The sequence below is a fragment of the Pogoniulus pusillus genome, chromosome 6, assembly GCF_015220805.1.
Source record: "Pogoniulus pusillus isolate bPogPus1 chromosome 6, bPogPus1.pri, whole genome shotgun sequence".
Lineage (NCBI taxonomy): Eukaryota > Metazoa > Chordata > Aves > Piciformes > Lybiidae > Pogoniulus > Pogoniulus pusillus.
The window spans coordinates 15,374,174-15,392,345 of NC_087269.1; the positions used below are offsets into that span (position 1 = coordinate 15,374,174).

The following is an 18,172-nucleotide window of genomic DNA, read 5'->3' on the forward strand; positions in this document are numbered from 1 at the left end:
ATGGACATCTCCTCCAGTTCCTAAAGCTGTCCCTGCTTCTTAGGTGTTCCTTATTTCTTCCAGGACTGACAGCTGAGCAGGCTGGTCACAGCCCTGGCCCGAGTATCAGCCAAAGTATGGGAATCCTGTGAGGCTCCCATACTCTATCCAATTGCTAGAGATGAGAGATGGATCTCCCAACCAGTGGGAAGAGGAGGGCTTGCTGCAGGTTGAGCTAGCCAGGCAGAGCCAGGGGCTCCGACACCACACACCAGCAGCAGCTGGGTTTTGTAACACAGTCAAACCATCATCACTGGGGGAAAAAAAACTGTCCATGGTGATCATCATTCTCCACTAGTGAAAAATCACCCTGGAAATGCAGCTGGCACAACTTTGCAAGCAGTATTTTTAGGTGCTGTAAGTGGGACAAGATATTGCAGAAGGAGCCTGCTTCTAAGCAGGCACAGCACCAGCCGTGCTCGGGATAGTTTGGTACCACCTAGCTGCTCCCCCAACTCCTCGTCCTTGTGAGCAGGTTTCAAAGAACATTCACGTTAAGTGCTGCTCCCTTCAGGCACAGGCAGATGGGAGAGCCAAGCCAGTTGGCTGCTTCAGGAAGGCTGCCCCCCCCCCCACAATTCGGCCCACGTCCCCACACACCTGTGCAGTCCACACCATGCTGCAGCCTCCCCAAACCACCACACATCCCGCCCCGGGGCCAGGTGTCACGCTGCCTGGCCTTTCCTCCCATGCTCTGCACGAAGACTAGAAGCACAGCCACCCTCTGTCCCTGCCCAGGGCTAGCTGCCCGGGAGCACACTGCTTCTGAGGCCAGCGCCCCGGCCGGGAGCTGTGCCAGGGGCAGGCAGCGTGGGCAGGCAGCGTGGGCAGGGTGCCCCTCGCCGAGCCTCTGTGCTCACACACCTTCTGGACTTTCCTGATCTGGTCAGAGAGCGTGTCTAGCAGGCGTGTTTTCAGGAAGTCTGTCACTTTGGCCACTCTTCCGTCAATGTAGTAGCTGCAAAGGAAATAAGACAACACGAATCAGATACCTGAGCGTAGCCTTGCCCTCACCCACGTCCTCCTGTCCCACTGCTGCCCCATACCAAGAAGCTTACTCCTTTGTTCTGGCGTGTCCCTGCTTACCTGCTGCCCTCCCCTGGCCTTCTGACCATCTCTGTGTCTGGCAGATTATCCCAGTCCCTAAAAGAGGGCATGAGGTGGATGCACCCTGAACACTGAGCATCCTGCACTGCAGAAACCATGGGGAGCTTTGCACATCCTTAACTACTGCTGGTGACATGCTGGAAGTGGAATACCACAGGCTGGGCTAAAACCACCAACCCAGCAAGGCTTTGCAGCACCCTCTGCACTGATCTCATGGAAACCCTACAGACACAGGCTCTCTGACGTGACACCTGTGACAGCAGCACCTGGGTTTCGTGACTGTAGGGAGAGATCTTGGGAGATCTTCTGCTCTTCCAGCTTGTCCACTCAGGGACACACTGCTTTCAAAATACAGTCCAGGGCTCAGTGTCATTGCTACCAGAAAGACAGCTCATGCAGGATGGCAAAAGGGAAGAGGCAGATCTAATGGTTGGAAAAAAAAGGGCCCTTAGCCACAGGAGGTCACTACACAGACACCATGAAGGAGAAAGGTCTCAAGCAACAAATATTCTTGGAGATACACTGTAAATTGCTGCATTAATGACCCAGGAGACAGGCTGCTCAAGCTGCTAGGTGTAGGAATAACTATCAGTCTGCCCAACTCTCCATTCAATGGTGGGTCTGGAGAGGAACTGTATAGAACCTCTTCTGGTGTGAGCAACAGAATTGCTTGGGAGGGGAAACTGTATAGAACCTCTTCTGGTGTGAGCAACAGAATTGCTTGGGAGGGGAAACTGTATAGAACCTCTTCTGGTGTGAGCAACAGAATTGCTTGGGAGGGGAAACTGTATAGAACCTCTTCTGGTGTGAGCAACAGAATTGCTTGGGAGAGGAAATTGTATAGAACCTCTTCTGGTGTGAGCAACAGAATTGCTTGGGAGGGGAAACTGTAGAGAACCTCTTCTGGTGTGAGCAACAGAATTGCTTGGGAGGGGAAATTGTATAGAACCTCTTCTGGTGTGAGCAACAGAATTGCTCGTGGATGTCCTGATGCAGTAACAACTCTCCAGGCTAAGCTTTAACGGTGTTTCTGAGACAGCCACATGGTACATGGGCTGAGGGTCTGTGCACCAGAGTGAATCCTGATCACACCACCTCTGCAGCACTTGCACATTTCTTGCTTGATCTTCCAGCAAAATCCACAGCTGAATCCCCCACTCAAGAAAAGCTGTAGCCATTACCAGCAGGGGAAGTCCTGCTCTCACAGAAATCCCTTCTGCCCTGGGAATGCCAGAGAGTGTTTCTCATGCAGAGGCCTGATTCCTGCTCTCCATGTGCTTGCTTATATAAAACACATCTATAGTGCAGCTAATCATGATGCGAATCATCTGTCTGTAAGTGTGGGAGGAAGGCTCTGAAGTGCCTCAGTACCATCTCCTGGCTCTAGGACTAAGGTGATGCAGTCTGTCTCAGAGTGAAAATACCCTGTGGCTAGAGGTAATTCCAACTGGCTCCTCCTGAGGAAATGTCTGGGGCTGTTACCTCTCTCTCCATGCAAGGAGCAGTGGCAGTTCTTGCACATGCCTCAGAGGCTCCCCTCAGCCTTGCTGGGACACCAGGACATCTGCTACAGCATGCACTGGCATACCTCTGGGACAGCCCTTTGGTTAATAAATAGATTTTCCAAGAGAAACTTCCTGAACCTCCTCCTCCTAAATGTGCAGCACACATCAGCCACTCGACACAGCAAGCCCTGCTGGAGCTGTGCTGGGGGTACAGATGTGCACAGGAATTACAGCAGCTCTGGCTGGGTGTGCTGGTTTGAGGCTTACTGGAATATTTTAATGAGAGAAATTAGATCACTGGTTGTGAAAATGAAATAATGATGAATTCTACATCATTGGTTTGCTGGGAGGGATAAAAAGCCAAAACATCAACAATTTGTCCCACTCTGGCCTGGGAATCTGGATCTATTTGCTTCCTCTTCACTCCACTCTAATATCTCTCCACTAATCTTAGCTAACACATAACAACATAAGCTTTGCTTCTTGTTTTATATGTCTGTCCAGGAAAGTAGAGGGAGAAAGAGAAGGTAGCTTTGAGCCCCTTCTGGGCAGCTTTCCTTGTCTGGGAGTTTGGATTTCTGTATTATTTCTAATTTGTATATAATTGTAAGTCCTTGTTACTATGATGCTGTGATGTATTGTGTCTATATGCTTGTGAATTGTGCTTTGCTGCAAATAGAACTTCATCTTACTTCCAAGCCATCTGAACCAGTCTGGTGAATCTCAATAGTGTGGAGAGAAGATCCTAACTCATCTTACTGGGGCTGTCAGGGCTCAACCATTGCCTCCCATCCCTCACTGGAATCGGGTCCACTCAGCATCCACCAGTTACCCAGACCCTTCTGCCTCTTTACAGTGCAACCATGGGAGCTGTGATACATAATGGGCTGAAGACTTGGGGTCTGTAGAAAAGTGGACTCACCTTTCCAGGGCTGCATAACATGCAATCTCATCTACACCACAGAGCAGATTTAGTGGCCATAGTGGCTGGAAGGCAGGAGCATCCTCAAAGGATGCCATGGGCTAACTCAGCCTCAGCCAGAGCACTCAGCACACATGCCACACACACGAGTGCTCAGAAAGGATTTTTATGCCTAACTGCTCCAATTCATTATGCCAGTAAGAGAGTAAATGCACCTGGAGCTGTGCAGGACTGCAGTGAAGGGGGAACAACACCAGCACTAACTGTCTTAGAACAGAAATGCATAAGGGACATGAAACAAAAAGAACCTTGTGTATCAGCTTTCTGCCCAGCATGTGGTCCCATCTGTGTCCCCAGTAAAGCATGGGATCATGCCAGTCACCCCCAAATTTCATTCCAATGTTGTGCAACTTGGAGAAGGAAGCAAGAGGTGTTTCTTTATGTCCTCACTGGAAAGAGCTAGGGACAGAGATTACCTCCAAGAAGGACTTAAGAAGTGTTCAAAACCATTTTGATCACTTGTACACTACCAAACTGCTGTCTGCTGGGAGGAGAGCAGATCTGGGAGCAGCAGGCAGTGGTGGGGCTTGCAGAGATTACTTTTAAAGACAAAATTACAAAGCAATGGACTCTGGGGATGGCAGATGTTTGAATTTTAGCAAAGCACTTAAGAAGTGAACAGAAAAGATTTCTTCAGACTGCCATGGACCAAAAACCCAACACCTGGGCCAAAAACTGGGTGAGAGGCCATAAAAACAAAGTTGAGTTGATTTGGAAAAGATGGAATTAGAGAGAACCTCAGCCTGTGTATGGCCTACACAATGCAGCAGGCTTTCTGTGGGGTTCAGTTTGTCTGTGTGAGCCAGTACAGTCCTAGAGCCCAGAATAAAGCCCTCAGAGAGCAAAGGCAGGCTTGCAGCTCCTTCTCATCCCGTTCATGTATAAGGTGTGCTTCTGAACTACAGCTCCACTGTATCTCTCCAGAAGCAGCCTCTGAGGAGGCTCTATCTTCCAGTGGACCACAGGAGGAGCAGCATGAAGGTGCTGCTGTGTTGACCACAGTCAAGACCCTGTGGGGAAGAGAAATGACCCAGCCATATTTTTGACACCTTCCTTAACAGCCCAGACAACAGAGACAGGTAGAGGGAAGAAATGCAAAAATAAACCTGTTTTGGTACCAGGAAATCTTACTGTTAGCATGTCTCCAGGAGAAACAAGAAGGGGAGCACCTCAGCTTTGGGTATTTAAGAATGAAGACAATTGCAATTTTCTCTAAGATAGACAAAGATCTCTTGCAGATCTGCCTGGGAAATTCTTAGACACCAACAGGTCCAGTTTCCCCAGACTAAGAAAGAAGGGAAATGGCACCAGTTGCACAAGGCTTGCAAGGAAGAGGGAGGCATTGAGGTCCTTGCTGGCAGGTTTTTGGTAACAGGCTGCACAGGAGTGAATGAGCACTTTCCAGCTGTAGGCTTCATCATTAGCCTTTTGAGAACTTTAACCATTCATAAAGGCAGCACAGAAATCCACAAAATGCAAAGAACTGACAGGCCTTTAAAGCAGAATTGCTCATTAGGCATGGATTATTCCCAGGAGCAAAGGCTGCAGCTTTGCTGATATTTACAATGACTCAGTGCACTTGACTTAAAAAAAAAACCCAACATCCTGAAGTCACAACTCTCCAACCTCTAAAAAAGCCAGCAAAGCTGCAAAGAGCTCCAGCGCTGACAAGTAGCCCCCAGGCAGCAGGATGGTGCATAGGCAGCTAGGTTGAACCAGCCCTAGGGGCTGTGGCATCCATATCCTTCTCTCCCAGTACCAAAAAAGTCTGAGTGTAAAAGAAGACAAATGGATGGACCCTCTCCAGTGCAGGCAAGGGTCTCTGGCAGCCACAGCTCTGCAGAGGTAGAGGACATGTAGCTCACAGACAAGCTATTTGTCTCCACCACAGGCTGGCAGATCTTCCAGTGGGCTCTATTATACAGCACCAGAGTTGGTCCAAAGTCTAGGAGATACCTGCATGCCCACCATGGCCATGGACTTTGCCACTTCTTGTAATACAGAAAAGAAGAGATATGGACAATTACATGCAGATCTGACCCATTGTGTCCCCCAGGTTGATGCTGTTACCTCTGTAGACAGACAGTCTGCAGGAACATGAGAAGAGCCAGCCAAGTAAAAAAGGAATCTAGCAACTAAATCCTGGATGAGACAAAAGGGAGCCCTAGGGAGCACAGTGCAGCTGCTGAAGCTGTGGGACCAGACAGTATTAGCAGGGCTTAAACTACCACCCTTTATTGTGGGTATGAGGCCTCTTTGCCACCTCTGTACCAAAGACAAAACCAGGTCCAGATGATTCTAGGCTGGGCTGGTTGGTGCTTTACAGGAGGGAATGGAAATGTCATCTGAGGGCTCTGAGAGAGGAATCAGTGAGTTTCTGGCACATCTATTTCCCTGATTAGTTTTCAGTATTTTAGTCTGCATTAGTCTGGGAAACACAAAAATGTTGCTTGGATAGGGCTGGGTGCTAGGTTGGACTGGATGATCTTGGAGGTCTCTTCCAACCTGGTTGATTCTGTGATTCTGTGAAAAGCCTCAGGGCAAAGGCCACGTACAGGCACTTTGGGTGCCCTGTTATGCTATACAAAGCTGAGGCCAGTTCTCTCCGTTCCATTTACATCACCCCATATCTAAACCCCCCTTTTAAATATGCCTTTTAAAAACCCCAGGATGAGGTGCACTTTGCAAAAGGAAGGGTGACTGTATCACTCTGGAGACAGCCAAACCAGAGCATGGTACAGGGGAAGGACTCAGCCAAAGGCTGGGTAGGGATTTGTGTCCGTGCCGGGAAATGCACCACCCCAATTCCTGACCCCCATCTCTAGCTGGAACTGTAGTATGAGCCTGAAGACACAAGGACAAGAGTTGGGAACAGTACTGAAGCAGAGCTGAGCAGAGCTGCCAATCAAAATGCCCTTGTTTTTGGGGAGGGTGAAAGGCTAGGATGCACACAGCCTCACAGGAGAGGATGGTTCCAGGCACTAGGGCACTGGGTGAACCTGATGATGGCTACACATGTCTATTCTGTCACCTCCAGGTCTTGTGCTGCCTTGAAAATGGTTTTCTGCAGAGATCCACCATTTGCTGCACAGGACTGTAATCGCTGTCCCATGTTTAATGAAGGTAGTGCACTGGCTCCTGGGCAGCTGGTTTCATTTACCTCCTCTTTCATTTTAAAGAAAAACCTTTGCCCCTATTATCTGACCTCTTCTTCTGTTGCAGTTAATTACATTAAAGCCCACTTCCCAAAGCTCAGGAATTTCCGGATCTACTTTGTTGTCTGCTGCTACAGGGAGAGTCTGCTAGGAATTAGGGGACCCACCCGCCAGGGATGCCGAGCAGGGCAGATCCCTGCCGTTAGCGTGACACCCTACCACCGTGAAACTGAGACACCTCTGCCAGCAGAGGTGGTCCCAATCCCTGAGCATCTTCCCGAGTTGAGAGCAGAGCCCGCAGCTGCAGGGCAAGACACAGGGCAGCCCCGCTGCTCCTCCTGGAGAGGAAAGGTGGGATGTCACCTGTGGGCACAGGCGGGAGATGCTGCCCACCTCTAGTCAACTCATAAATATGGTAAGAAGAAGGACTGTGGGCTGCTCTATGACCCTTAAAGGCACAGCTCGCAGCCATGCCCTTCACTGCCTCCAGACAAGGTGTCTGCGTCTGTCCCACTAGAGGGAGCCATCTCAGGACCATGCCATCTCCTCATCCATGCCCTGGCGCCACCTGGACCCGTGCAGTTGGCCAAGGCTGTGGCACTGCCAGGAACTGTGCCGTCCATCAGACAGTGTAGAGGATGACAAGCTAGTGGGCAAAGCTATGTTCTGGCCAGACGGAGATGAGCCAATGACTCCTTCACAGAATCACGGAATCATTTTGGTTGGATAAGACATAAAAGATTATCAACTCAGCACTGCCAGGTCACCACTAAACCATATCCCCAGGCACCACAGCTACACATCTTTTAAATCCCTCCTGTGACAGTGACTCCATGACTGCCTTGGGCAGCCTATTCCAAGGCTTCACAACCTTTCTGGGAAGAAATTTTTCCTCAGGTCCAACCTAAACCTTCCCTAGCAGTGCTTCAGGCAGCTTCCTCTTATCTTATTGCTCGTTACTTGGCAGAATAGACTGACCCCAACCTCACTACAACCTGTCAGGTAGTTGCCAAGAGTAATAAATTCTTCCTGGATCTCCCTTTCTCCAGACTAAACAACCCCAGTTCTCTCTGCCACTCCGTGTAAGACTTGTGCTGTAGAGAAGACTTCTGCTGGTGCAGTCTCCTTCTCCAGGCACAACTTCTGAAGACTCCACACTCCAAGCATGTGCAGTAGGCTCCTGTGAGCTCAAATATGTACCCCTGGCATATACATCAAGGTGTGTCCACACCTGGTGGGCAACTCTCCCTCAGCAGCTTTGGGAAATCTAACCCCTGTGACTGTCTCGTGAGCATCTCCACTTGCACACTCAACATGTCCCAGCTGGAAAAGATGACACTCAAACCAAGCCCAGTAAAAGCATTCTAAGCAGCATCTCACATATGCCCACGTGCCTAGGCTCTTTGATTTGCTATATCTGGCAAGTGATTTTTCCATCTTGAAGGATAACATGGCATTCTCCAAGAACCCACAGGAATTGATGTCCACTGGCTTTGAAGATGCAAACATTTACTTTCCCCATAAGTAATAGGGATTTGTGTGTCAGAGGCAGCATTGCATAAGGATTTGCCCATTAAATAGATGCCAAATTTGGAGTTGTGTACAGGAGCTTGGATGGAAAACCAGCCCAGAGAGCGCACCTCTATGGATGGAACTGGGCACAACTGCAGGTTTAAGTGGACAATGAATCTTCACCATGTGTGAGGGTGGCAGTGCCGAGCAAAGAGATGTCTGCGGGAAGGTTTCAGCGCAGTGAGAACCTGTGCTCAAAGGCTGAGGCGGCCAACAGCAGAGCATTTACTCAGAACCAAACGCAACAAACTAAACCATCAGGGAAATGCCAAAACTCTGGGAGCCACGGTCAGTTCCACCTGCCACACCCTCCTTTAGTGGAAATTCCCTGAGCATTATCAAGCCATTCACACATCCCTCTCCAGCAACACATCACTTCTGAAGAGGGAGGCACACGTGCTGAGTTACATATGTAAGTGAAACCATACTCAGGAAGGCAGGCCAGGATGCCTGTTTCCACCTGGTGTCACTTTTCTGTCAGACATATTTCAGCCATAGTCGATTTTCACACAGAGGGTAGGGATCCTTGCAACGCATTCCCTTCTCAATTCCCTTCCTGGACCGAGTGCAGCCTTTTCAAAGGAGTAACAGATTTGACAAATTTATAACCAACATCCCAGGAGATTGTTAGTGTTTGGAACAGACATATTCGTACTTGAAGCTAGACAGCAGATTAGTTTCCTGCTAATAATTTTCTTCTTGGATACAAAAGAACTTGTTTTGGTTTGTTTTGCTGTTTGGAGCAGAGGGATGAGACACTGTTTTGACATTTATTCATAAACAGTACAGAAGCCCAGCTCAGAGCTGTGGCCACTGCCAGTCATAGAAGCATAGAACAATTTATGTTGGAAAAGATCTTTAAGATCACTCAGTCCAATCATTGACCCAGCATTGCCAAGTCCACTGCTAAACCAGTTGTGCAAACACATACAGGTGCAATACCCAGAGCTGCCAAACAAGGCTGGGGTAGAAGTGACTCCCACACTGCATCAGAAATGGGTCCGCAAGCAGTCTCTCAAATCTGCCAACAGTCATGGGGAGCTGCACCAGCCCTCCTGCTCCCAGGTCACTGCTCTGGCATGGCCACTCAGCACCACAGCCCCCAAGCACTTTGCATCGATGTTGCAAGGAAAGGTTTTAAAGCAGCTGTGTGGGCAGATTCCTTGCACACCAGGATTAAACTCCACATCTGAAGCCTGGAAGTTTATCCCTTCAACTAATCCAAGGGCTTGGCACAGTGACTAGGCTCCACTGCAGAAAGCAAATTCCTGGACTAAGTAAAGGTGATCAGCACATTGTGTAATCATGAAAAGCAAACTCCCAGCTGAGACATAGATCATCACTGCGCAGCATGAGCCTGTAAATAACACAAACCCCACTCCAAATGCTCTGCTACCCCACTGCTTTCCTTGCAGTAAGCTGCTGCTGCTGCTGCTGCCTGGTAGGGAACCGCCAGCAGCCAAACATCCAAACGAGCAACACTGCAGCACAGACAGGAGACTCCCTGAGGAGCAGGACTTGCTGAATACGGGTCATGCCTGGTGCTATAAACCACTCTAAGATGCCAACAGCTGCTTCTGTAGGAGGCTCGAAGGCTAACACAGCACCAGAGACTGTCGGGACACTTCCAACAAAACCTCATGTTTCAAAACCCGCTCGAGATTGGCTTTACAAACTACGCTTCTACACTTCACCAGAGCAATCCGAGTACCCCACAGAGGGTCGCTGTGGAGCACCAGTTTAGGGAACAAGCCCCGTGGGCAGCATCTACAAGCTCACCTTAGCTCCGAGACGCTGGCTCCTGTGCTCAAGGCCGGTGCACAGCATGAGTTAACTCAGTGTCAGAGCAAATTCACGTCTTCTGGGAACAAGAGGGTCTTATCATGGTTTCTGCTCCATGCCTATACCTGAAATGTGTCCTTTCTGTGGCAGGAGAGAGTCCTGCCTGCCCCACAAAATCACTTTCTATTAATTTTGGTGGTCGTTGCTGTGCTTGCACACTGCATTGCTTTTGCATTGGCATTTGCAATCCCACTGCAGACAGCCCCAGCCTGATGGGGAGTTGGAAAAAAACAGGAAGAAAAAGATGTTTAGGCATTTTCCCTCAAATAAAACCTTTCCCTCCATTTGGTGCTTGTCACACTCAGTGCTACAGCTCAGAGCTTGCTTTGCCCTTCCAAACTGCAGCACGTGTAGGTAACAGGAGGAAAAACAGGTATCAGCATCCCTTTGGCACCCCAGCTGGGGCTGATTCTTGGATGTTCATTCCCTAACCATTGACATCTGCTCCAGGGGCTCTATCTGCAGCATAGGACTGTGGCGTGTCTATGGGCATATGAGACCCTCACAAAATGGAGCAAGGACTAGGGCACTGGACTAAACTACCTCCTTTCCTCTGAGCCAAACCAGTTTAGCTTCTGGCCAGCAGTCATGGGAAGATAGTCATTGAAGAGAAAGGAGCAGGGCTTTCATATTGTCCCGTACATCTGCCACATGTGGCATTTGCTTTGCTGTCATCCCCACTGGCCAACACTCGAGCTGCTGGCTCAAGGACTCAGCAGAGCAGCTTCGAAGCAATCAGTCAGGCCAGGGATGCAGACGGTGGTGGTTTAACCGTTGTCTGAGCCACAGTGATAAAGGTTAATGCATCCTCTCCTGTATTTGCTCCAGAGGCTACAGAAGGAGGGCCAGGGACTCTTTAACCTGTTTAAATGCAGCAGGAAGGCAGAGATGGCTGTCACAATCTGTTCCCTTTCATATCCAGACAGTGCATCAGCTCTGCTTCCAGCATTATCTGATCACTGCAATTAGTGTTAGAAAGTGGAAGGAAAGATGAATACCTACTGTTGCCAGGTAACGGCATCCACAGTGCTGCCAGCCACTTTCATGAACCTATAAGAAACAGAGGAAGAAACCACATAAGCCCAGTGCTGTCACAAGGGAAGTCCTAAAACAACCCATCTCCATTCTCCATCACAGGATACCAAAGGCAGTCATCACACTCACAGACTCTAATGAAACTGGTGTATCTTTAAATGGAAAGAATTATGTTTAATAGAAATGCTTGTAGCAAGCACATCTGAGAATAATGGAGCTAAAACTCAACTGGCAGCAGAGCTCTGAGCATCATTTTAGAGCAGGTAGGGAGAGCTTTCAGAGCACAACGGCATGACGAGAAGATGATCTTGGGGTGTGATGTACTTAGTTGTGTGACTGCAGCAACTCCCAACAGTGCTTAAAGAAAAAGGTTTAAATGTGCATCCTGAAAGGAGACACTTCAACGAGTATTTAAGTGAGGAGCCCCTTGCCCAGATTCAAGCAAGAATTGGAAAAGGGGAAGAATGTGGAACTAAAAATCAACAAAGCTATTAGATGCAAAGACACCACCTCCAACTCAGGAAGCCCCTGAACATTGGAGGATGGGAGGAAAGGCTGCAAAAGTACTGCTATGTGCTTCCCTATTTTATTTGATGCTGTTTCTTTGGCACTGGCTCCTAGCAAGCTGATGGGATGCTGATCTGGATGCACTGTTTGTTTTTCTCCCATTCCTATGACTAACCACAGCACTTCCATGCACAAGATTACAGGGAATATGTATATACACGCACATACATACATACACACTCATCTGTATTGGTTTCCTGATTGCCTGTGGCCCAACTATCTTACAGAAAATACAGCTCCTACTTGAAACAGACTTGAGGCTGATCTGCTCTGTATCTGCTTACACTGCCAATGCCAAAATTAAAGCCATTTCTCACCTTGGGGACCATCTGCAACCATCAGAGCAGCAACCTCTAGAAGAGGCTTGCTGCCATCCAAGATGGTCCCTACCTGGTCCATCAATCCAACCTCCCCTTGGAAAACCATGGCTCTCACAAGAAAGCCCAAGCAGTTATTCTTATGCTTAGAGGCACAGACATGAAGACACATAAAGGCAGACATCAGCTGGACAGGCACACAGTAGTGTGATGTGTGCTATGGAGCTGATGCATTTTGGAAGTGATAATGCCTGCATATGACAGGACACATTGGCATAAGCACGTGAATGGGATGAGAAAAGAATTGATCAGCATCAGTACTGTCTGCGGCTCAGGGACACAAGAGGAATCACACAGCTGCCTGACCCCACCCAAAACAGACAGACTGAGAGAGCTGGGGCTGTTCGGTCTGGAGAGGAGAAGGCTCCAAGGAGACTTTATTGTGGCCTTTCAGTATCTGAAGGGGGCCTACAAAAAAGCTTGTGATGAGGGACTTTTTAGGATACTGAGTAGCAATAGGACTGGGGGAATGGAGCAAAACTAGAAGTGAGTAGATTCAGACTGGATGTTAGGAAGAAGTTCTTCACCATGAAGGTGGTGAGACATTGAAACAGATTGCCCAGGGAGGTACTGGAAGCCCCTTCTCTGGAAGTTTTTAAGGCCAGGCTGGATGGGGCTCTGAACAACCTGATCTAGTGTGAGGTGTCCATGCTCATAGCAGGAGGGTTGGAACTGGGTGATCCTTGAGGTCCCTTCCAGCCCTGACAATTCTGTAATTCTGTGATAAAACCCAGGAATCAGTGGTGCTTGGTCCTGCAAGCTCCTCCAGGACAGCTCCATACCAAGGGTGGGGAAGGAAAGGGAAGGTTGTGAGGATTAATGAGACCTCTGATCAGACTAGTTCTCGCGGCAGGGATGTGCAGCAAGCTTTCTGGCACACGAGCATCTAATCAGGTCTGAAACAAAAGCAGCAAGCTTCAGGCTAAATATAGCTTGGAAACAATTATTCTGACTTTAAATTAATGATGATGGTCAATTATAGACCAGGACAAAAGGGCAGCTGGACCCTGTGAAGCATAAGAGGACACTGGCAAAGGCAGCAGTAATAAATCTCTGCAGACAGAGAGGGAAGAGATACAATTAGAAATGGAAAAACAACAACACGCTGCAAACCCCCACAGCACTGATGCATCCCTGACTGCTGCAGAGCAGTGCTGCAAGCTTCAGCTCCCAGGCTTGTCTTTCAGAAATGCTTTTACATCTCTCTTGAGCGTTAGGCAGAGAGACCAGTGCCAGGGTGGTGGTTTGGGAATGGTTCCTCCCCGGCTTAGCAAGCTGAAGAGACCAGCTGGACCAGCCGCAGTGCAAGCAGAGGGAGAGGTGTGAGGTCCCTGCGACTCACATCCATCAGCTGGCGAAAAGGGGATTTTGCAAGTACTGCTACAGAGAGGCTACAGTTCTACAAAAGTAAGTGTACAGAAATATGCCAAAAGGATTAGAGAACCCCTGCTCACAGATTTACAAGAGCTGCTGTCTAGAATGTAGCACATGGAGTTTTTTGAGATTGAACTAATCAGTTCTAGATTGAAATTACAAACACAGCTTGTATTGAGTTTGAAGATTAATCCAGCTTGCTTTCTAAACTCAAATGCTTTATCTTCTAGCCTTAAAATAAACCATCTCAGACTTTACTTAACAACCTCTTTGGGCTCAGTTCGGCACTCTCCACTTGCAGTCCAAAACCATGAACAGACCAAGCTCACAGTAAGAAGCTGTCCAGTTTCCCTTGCCATTTCTACAGAGTACCTACAGCCCTGCTGCAAACACTCACTTCAGAGGTCTTTGAGCAGAGAATGAAAAGGAAACCAAATCCTTGCTATAATCTTCAGCATCGTAGCAGAAGTAGTCCCTCTCTTCCATCTCGCACAGGAAGCTAACTAACATGTTGTCAAAAAGCTCCTGAGAAAGTTTTGGCTTAGGATACAGGCATCATTTGGGTAGCTCAGTGCAGACCAAAGGCAGGAACAGAAAAGGCTCTGGCTTGACTACAATTCCTCTTCTATCTCCATAAAAGTGACATAAATTGGTTAGTTCTGGTAATTTTCAAGTTTTAACACAAAAGATGCATATCTAGCACAAATTTTGCTTTCCACATTTGTGGTTTTGTTTTGTGATTTGTTTTGCTTTGGTTTTTTTTTTTTTTTTCCCCTCTCTCCTCTTTTTCTTCTTTTTATTGAGATTTTTGCAGGATGAAGTTCAAACGTTCCTGGTAAAACTTCCATGTCCTGCCTCACTGGTGGAGTTGTGCCTGGAGCACCCCAGATGACTTGGACATCGGTCTCTACCCTCCAAGGAGAACCTACAGCAGATCAACAGCCAACAAGTGGTACTGCATGAACAAGAGATGAAGTCCAGGGCAGGTGGGGATGCAGTGATGCGCAGGCATCCAAATATCCTCATCTCAGGTACTGAGATGTTACTAATCTCTTCATTCCTGTAACACCTGTGCTGCTCACACCATGGATTTTGAGGCCAGTGAAGATCCATATGGTCTAAATGACCAGTGCTGGCACATTTTTGTCTGGGATTTCCTGGACTGTGTGATGTCCATGTGTGCAGTGTGACACAGCAGAGTAAACCAGATGCTTCCTGGAGGGCTCAGAACCCTGCACGTGTTGCACAGATGGGCTGGCCTGGTGCAGTAAATCTGCCATTCTGCTGCACACTGGCCCTTCCCGTGCGCACTCGCCGGCTGCGCAGCGCATGTGCAGCAAACCCTCCTCACAGCAGTGGGACATGCTCAGCCTGTGCCGTGCAGGCCATGTGGGCAACCACTGTAACAATGCCCTGTAATACAGATCGGTGGCAGCCCCAGGATATGCCTGTGGGGTATCCCTGGCTGGAATTCCACATATCAGAAACCTGGGTAAAAGTCCTCAAAACCTGCTGGGGTACCACCTCTAGGCGGGAAAGTAGAATACATCAAAGGTAGGTGGAGGAAAAGGATAATTGGGCAGGGAGTTCATGATACTGAGGATGAGACAAAGCCACTGAGCTTGGAAACGTCCATTTCCATCTCCTTATCCTTGCAGATGCCCATCTGCCAGCATCCCATGCCAGCACTACTACTTGTGGGGCTCTGTATTGCGCTAGAACTGAGGCTCAAGCCTGTTTTTAAATAAGCACTGAGAACAACAGAATTTAACACTGCTCAGTCACAAAACCAGTTCTCAGCTCTGTCCTAGAAACGTCAATTCTGGCACAAGGTGGGACAGTATCTCAAGGGTCAGGAACGAGCTGTGGAAAAATGGAGCAGAAGGGCTGCGGCAGCACAAGATGGTACCGACTCCAAAACTGGTGTCATAATGTGAAACCGTGGCTCAGATCTGCCCACTCCCACAGCATCTCCCACAGCTGCACCTCCCAGGACTCCAACTTTCATCTGAGAGCAGGCACATCTCTCAAATATATCTCCTGTCCTGATTGAATACTTGCCAGTCATGGAGCACCTACTGCAACCTTAAGCAAATTGCTTCCACGGTTAATTAGCCCCCAAGTATGTTATTTCTCATCTCAATGTGTCTGGTTTCAGCTTCCAGTCACTGGAACTTCCTAGGTTCATTCCCAATGCATTAAAGGGCCAACTACATTTCACAATTTCCTTCCCATGCAGGTAATTGCAGATTGTAATCCTTTAAACAGAGGAAAAAAGAAAAAGAGAGTGATCCTGTAACAAAGAGTGCAGCTGCACAAGGGGAGTAGTTACCATCACACAGTAGCAAGAAGGGGCCAAGCAAGGCAGCAGCTCTGAGAGCCAGGGGATGAGCAGATAGGGAAAGTCCATACCTCCAGACAAGAAAGATTTTCACTTCTCTGGTGACTTTGGCAAGCTTAGACTTTGGTCACCCAAAGTGGCCACAGAGCATCAGCAGCAGCCAGCCTCGCACGGACAAAGGTGCCTGCCAGTCCTTATTGTCCTGGCACTGCAGCTTCCATTGTGGTGCAGGAAACATCTCAACACTTGTGAGTGTTGAGTGTCAAAAAGTTGGCTATGCCAGCCAAGGAACAACAGGTCATTAGAGCCCCTAGCCAAATCTGCCCAGACACGCCAGCCTAAGTTTTGGACCAAATGTTCTGAGCTTTAACATATGTTATCATTTCTTCTTCCTCATACTTTTCCCTCGTGTTTCCTTTTCAGCACTGAATGTGTGATTCAGTCATGCACTAACTTTTGTGTTTGATTCCTAATCTGCTGTTAAAATCTATGTTAATTCCTTAGAATCTCTTTTTTTTTTTTTTTCCTCCAAGTAAATTCTGAGCAGTTCTGGGATTGCTGTACCCACAGATGCAGTAGGTAGCTAATGTGGTCTGCTCTCCAACAGCTCAGGCTGCATGAATGGTCTAATTAACACCTCATCAAACTCAACCGTTGGTTGTATCTGGAGAAATTCCCTCTTGCACCTGTGCATTCACAAGACATCATTTCTAGCCCCTACACAGCACGCCCCAGCCATCAGAGCAGTGCTCCATCACTGCAGAGCCTGCCCTTGTATCAGTAGTAGTGGTCCTGGTCCAGCCCCCAAAACGTGCCAGCCCAGAGTGACACTGATGCATACACTCTGTGGCTGCTTGGAGCCACTGCTTCATGCAGGGTGGTGCCAGAGTTCAAAAGCAGCAACTCAACAGTGAAGTGTTGCTGTGTTTCAGGCAGGGTCCTCCTCCTCCTCTCACCTTATCTCCATCATTAGAAAGTGAATGGGTTTCACCCAGCACAGCTCAGTGCCAACTACCTAAGGACAACTTTCACAGTGGGACACTGTGCACACACGGTGCAAACCTTCAGGTGCCTGATCTCTGCTCATCTCCTAGTCTTGCCCAGCAGATCCCAGAGCAAGGCAGCATCCCAGGAGGGGTTCTGTCCTATCCTGCTCAGAGGACATATCCCAGAATTGGGTCAGAATAGCACTGGAAGTGTCTGTCTCCCATCAGTGAGACAGCCTGGTGCACAGCAGAGAGCAGTGCCCAATTCCTGCTGGCAGCAGGGCAAGGTTTAAACATAAATATTAAGGTCAGTGTTGTTGCTTGAGATAACAGTTAAACAACAGACTACAACCCTTGGAACACAGAGCATGCAACAGGAAAACATAATTCCAGGGAGCACCTCAGAGTGAAATGTTTCTCTGTTTCAGGCCCTCAGGTAGCTCTAGAGGCTTTCCCTGGAGAACGTCTAATGTCAGCTTCTGACAGAGATCAGTCCCTGAGCCTCTCTGAGTTCTCTTCCACTTCAGCTTATTTCTATTATTTCCCCCACCAAAATCTCTTCCTCACTTTGTGTAACAGGACACTGCTTGACTGTCAGACTAACCTGCTGTCTTCAGTCTTATCTCTCCCCTTCAGCCTTACTTAACATTTAAGTCATTATCTCCCACTTGGCATGCCTCTTCCTACCTGGCTGACTTCTGCTGTCCATCAGGGTTTTTAAAGTGTGACAAAAGCTTTGCAGATTTCACATCATCAGGACTATTAACTGCACACACTTTATTTGCTCTGGAGCCTCCATCCTACTGTGAGCATTCATTACGGTCTAGCAATGCAAACAGCAGGCTCGCCTTTGACAGCACCTTCCTAAATCCCTTCTACTCTCTCATGCTTGCTGACTGTGGGGCTCATTCAAGATTCTGAGGCACATCTTGGATGCGACAGCCCCAGCCACATCTCACTGACCAGACCTATGATGATCCTGCAGAAGGCAGAGCTCTGGGTAGCACTAATCAAGAGTATTGAAGAGACCTCAGGGAGCTGCTGAGAATAAAGCTTGTGCTATCAAGCAGCTAAGGCACTCAAACACCACAGACGAGTGTTTAGCCCTTTGTTTTTGTGTAATCAGACTTGTTCCTCCTTTTTATGCTCTGCCTAGTAGTAATGGGGTCTTTATGTGGAAAGACAAGGAGCTCTTTTCTCACAGGACCCCATGGGCTTTAAGGCCATGCAGACACGTGCCACTCACCATGAGCTACAGGCATCAGGGTTTGGAGTGCAGGTTACTGGCTT

The 18,172-nt window shown here is 48.4% G+C and overlaps 1 protein-coding gene across 3 annotated transcripts in view; it reads right to left on the minus strand.

Moving 5' to 3' along the window:
- Positions 1–18,172, minus strand: part of HPSE2 (heparanase 2 (inactive)) — a 119,809-nt gene that overhangs the window by 18,142 nt on the left and 83,495 nt on the right. For all 3 annotated transcript variants that reach the window (XM_064144618.1, XM_064144619.1, XM_064144617.1), the window contains 2 exons: positions 11,205–11,252; positions 904–997 (listed from right to left, as the gene is read on the minus strand). In XM_064144618.1, coding sequence (XP_064000688.1) covers positions 904–997; positions 11,205–11,252 — 142 coding nt within the window. The remainder of the gene's footprint in view (positions 1–903; positions 998–11,204; positions 11,253–18,172) is intronic.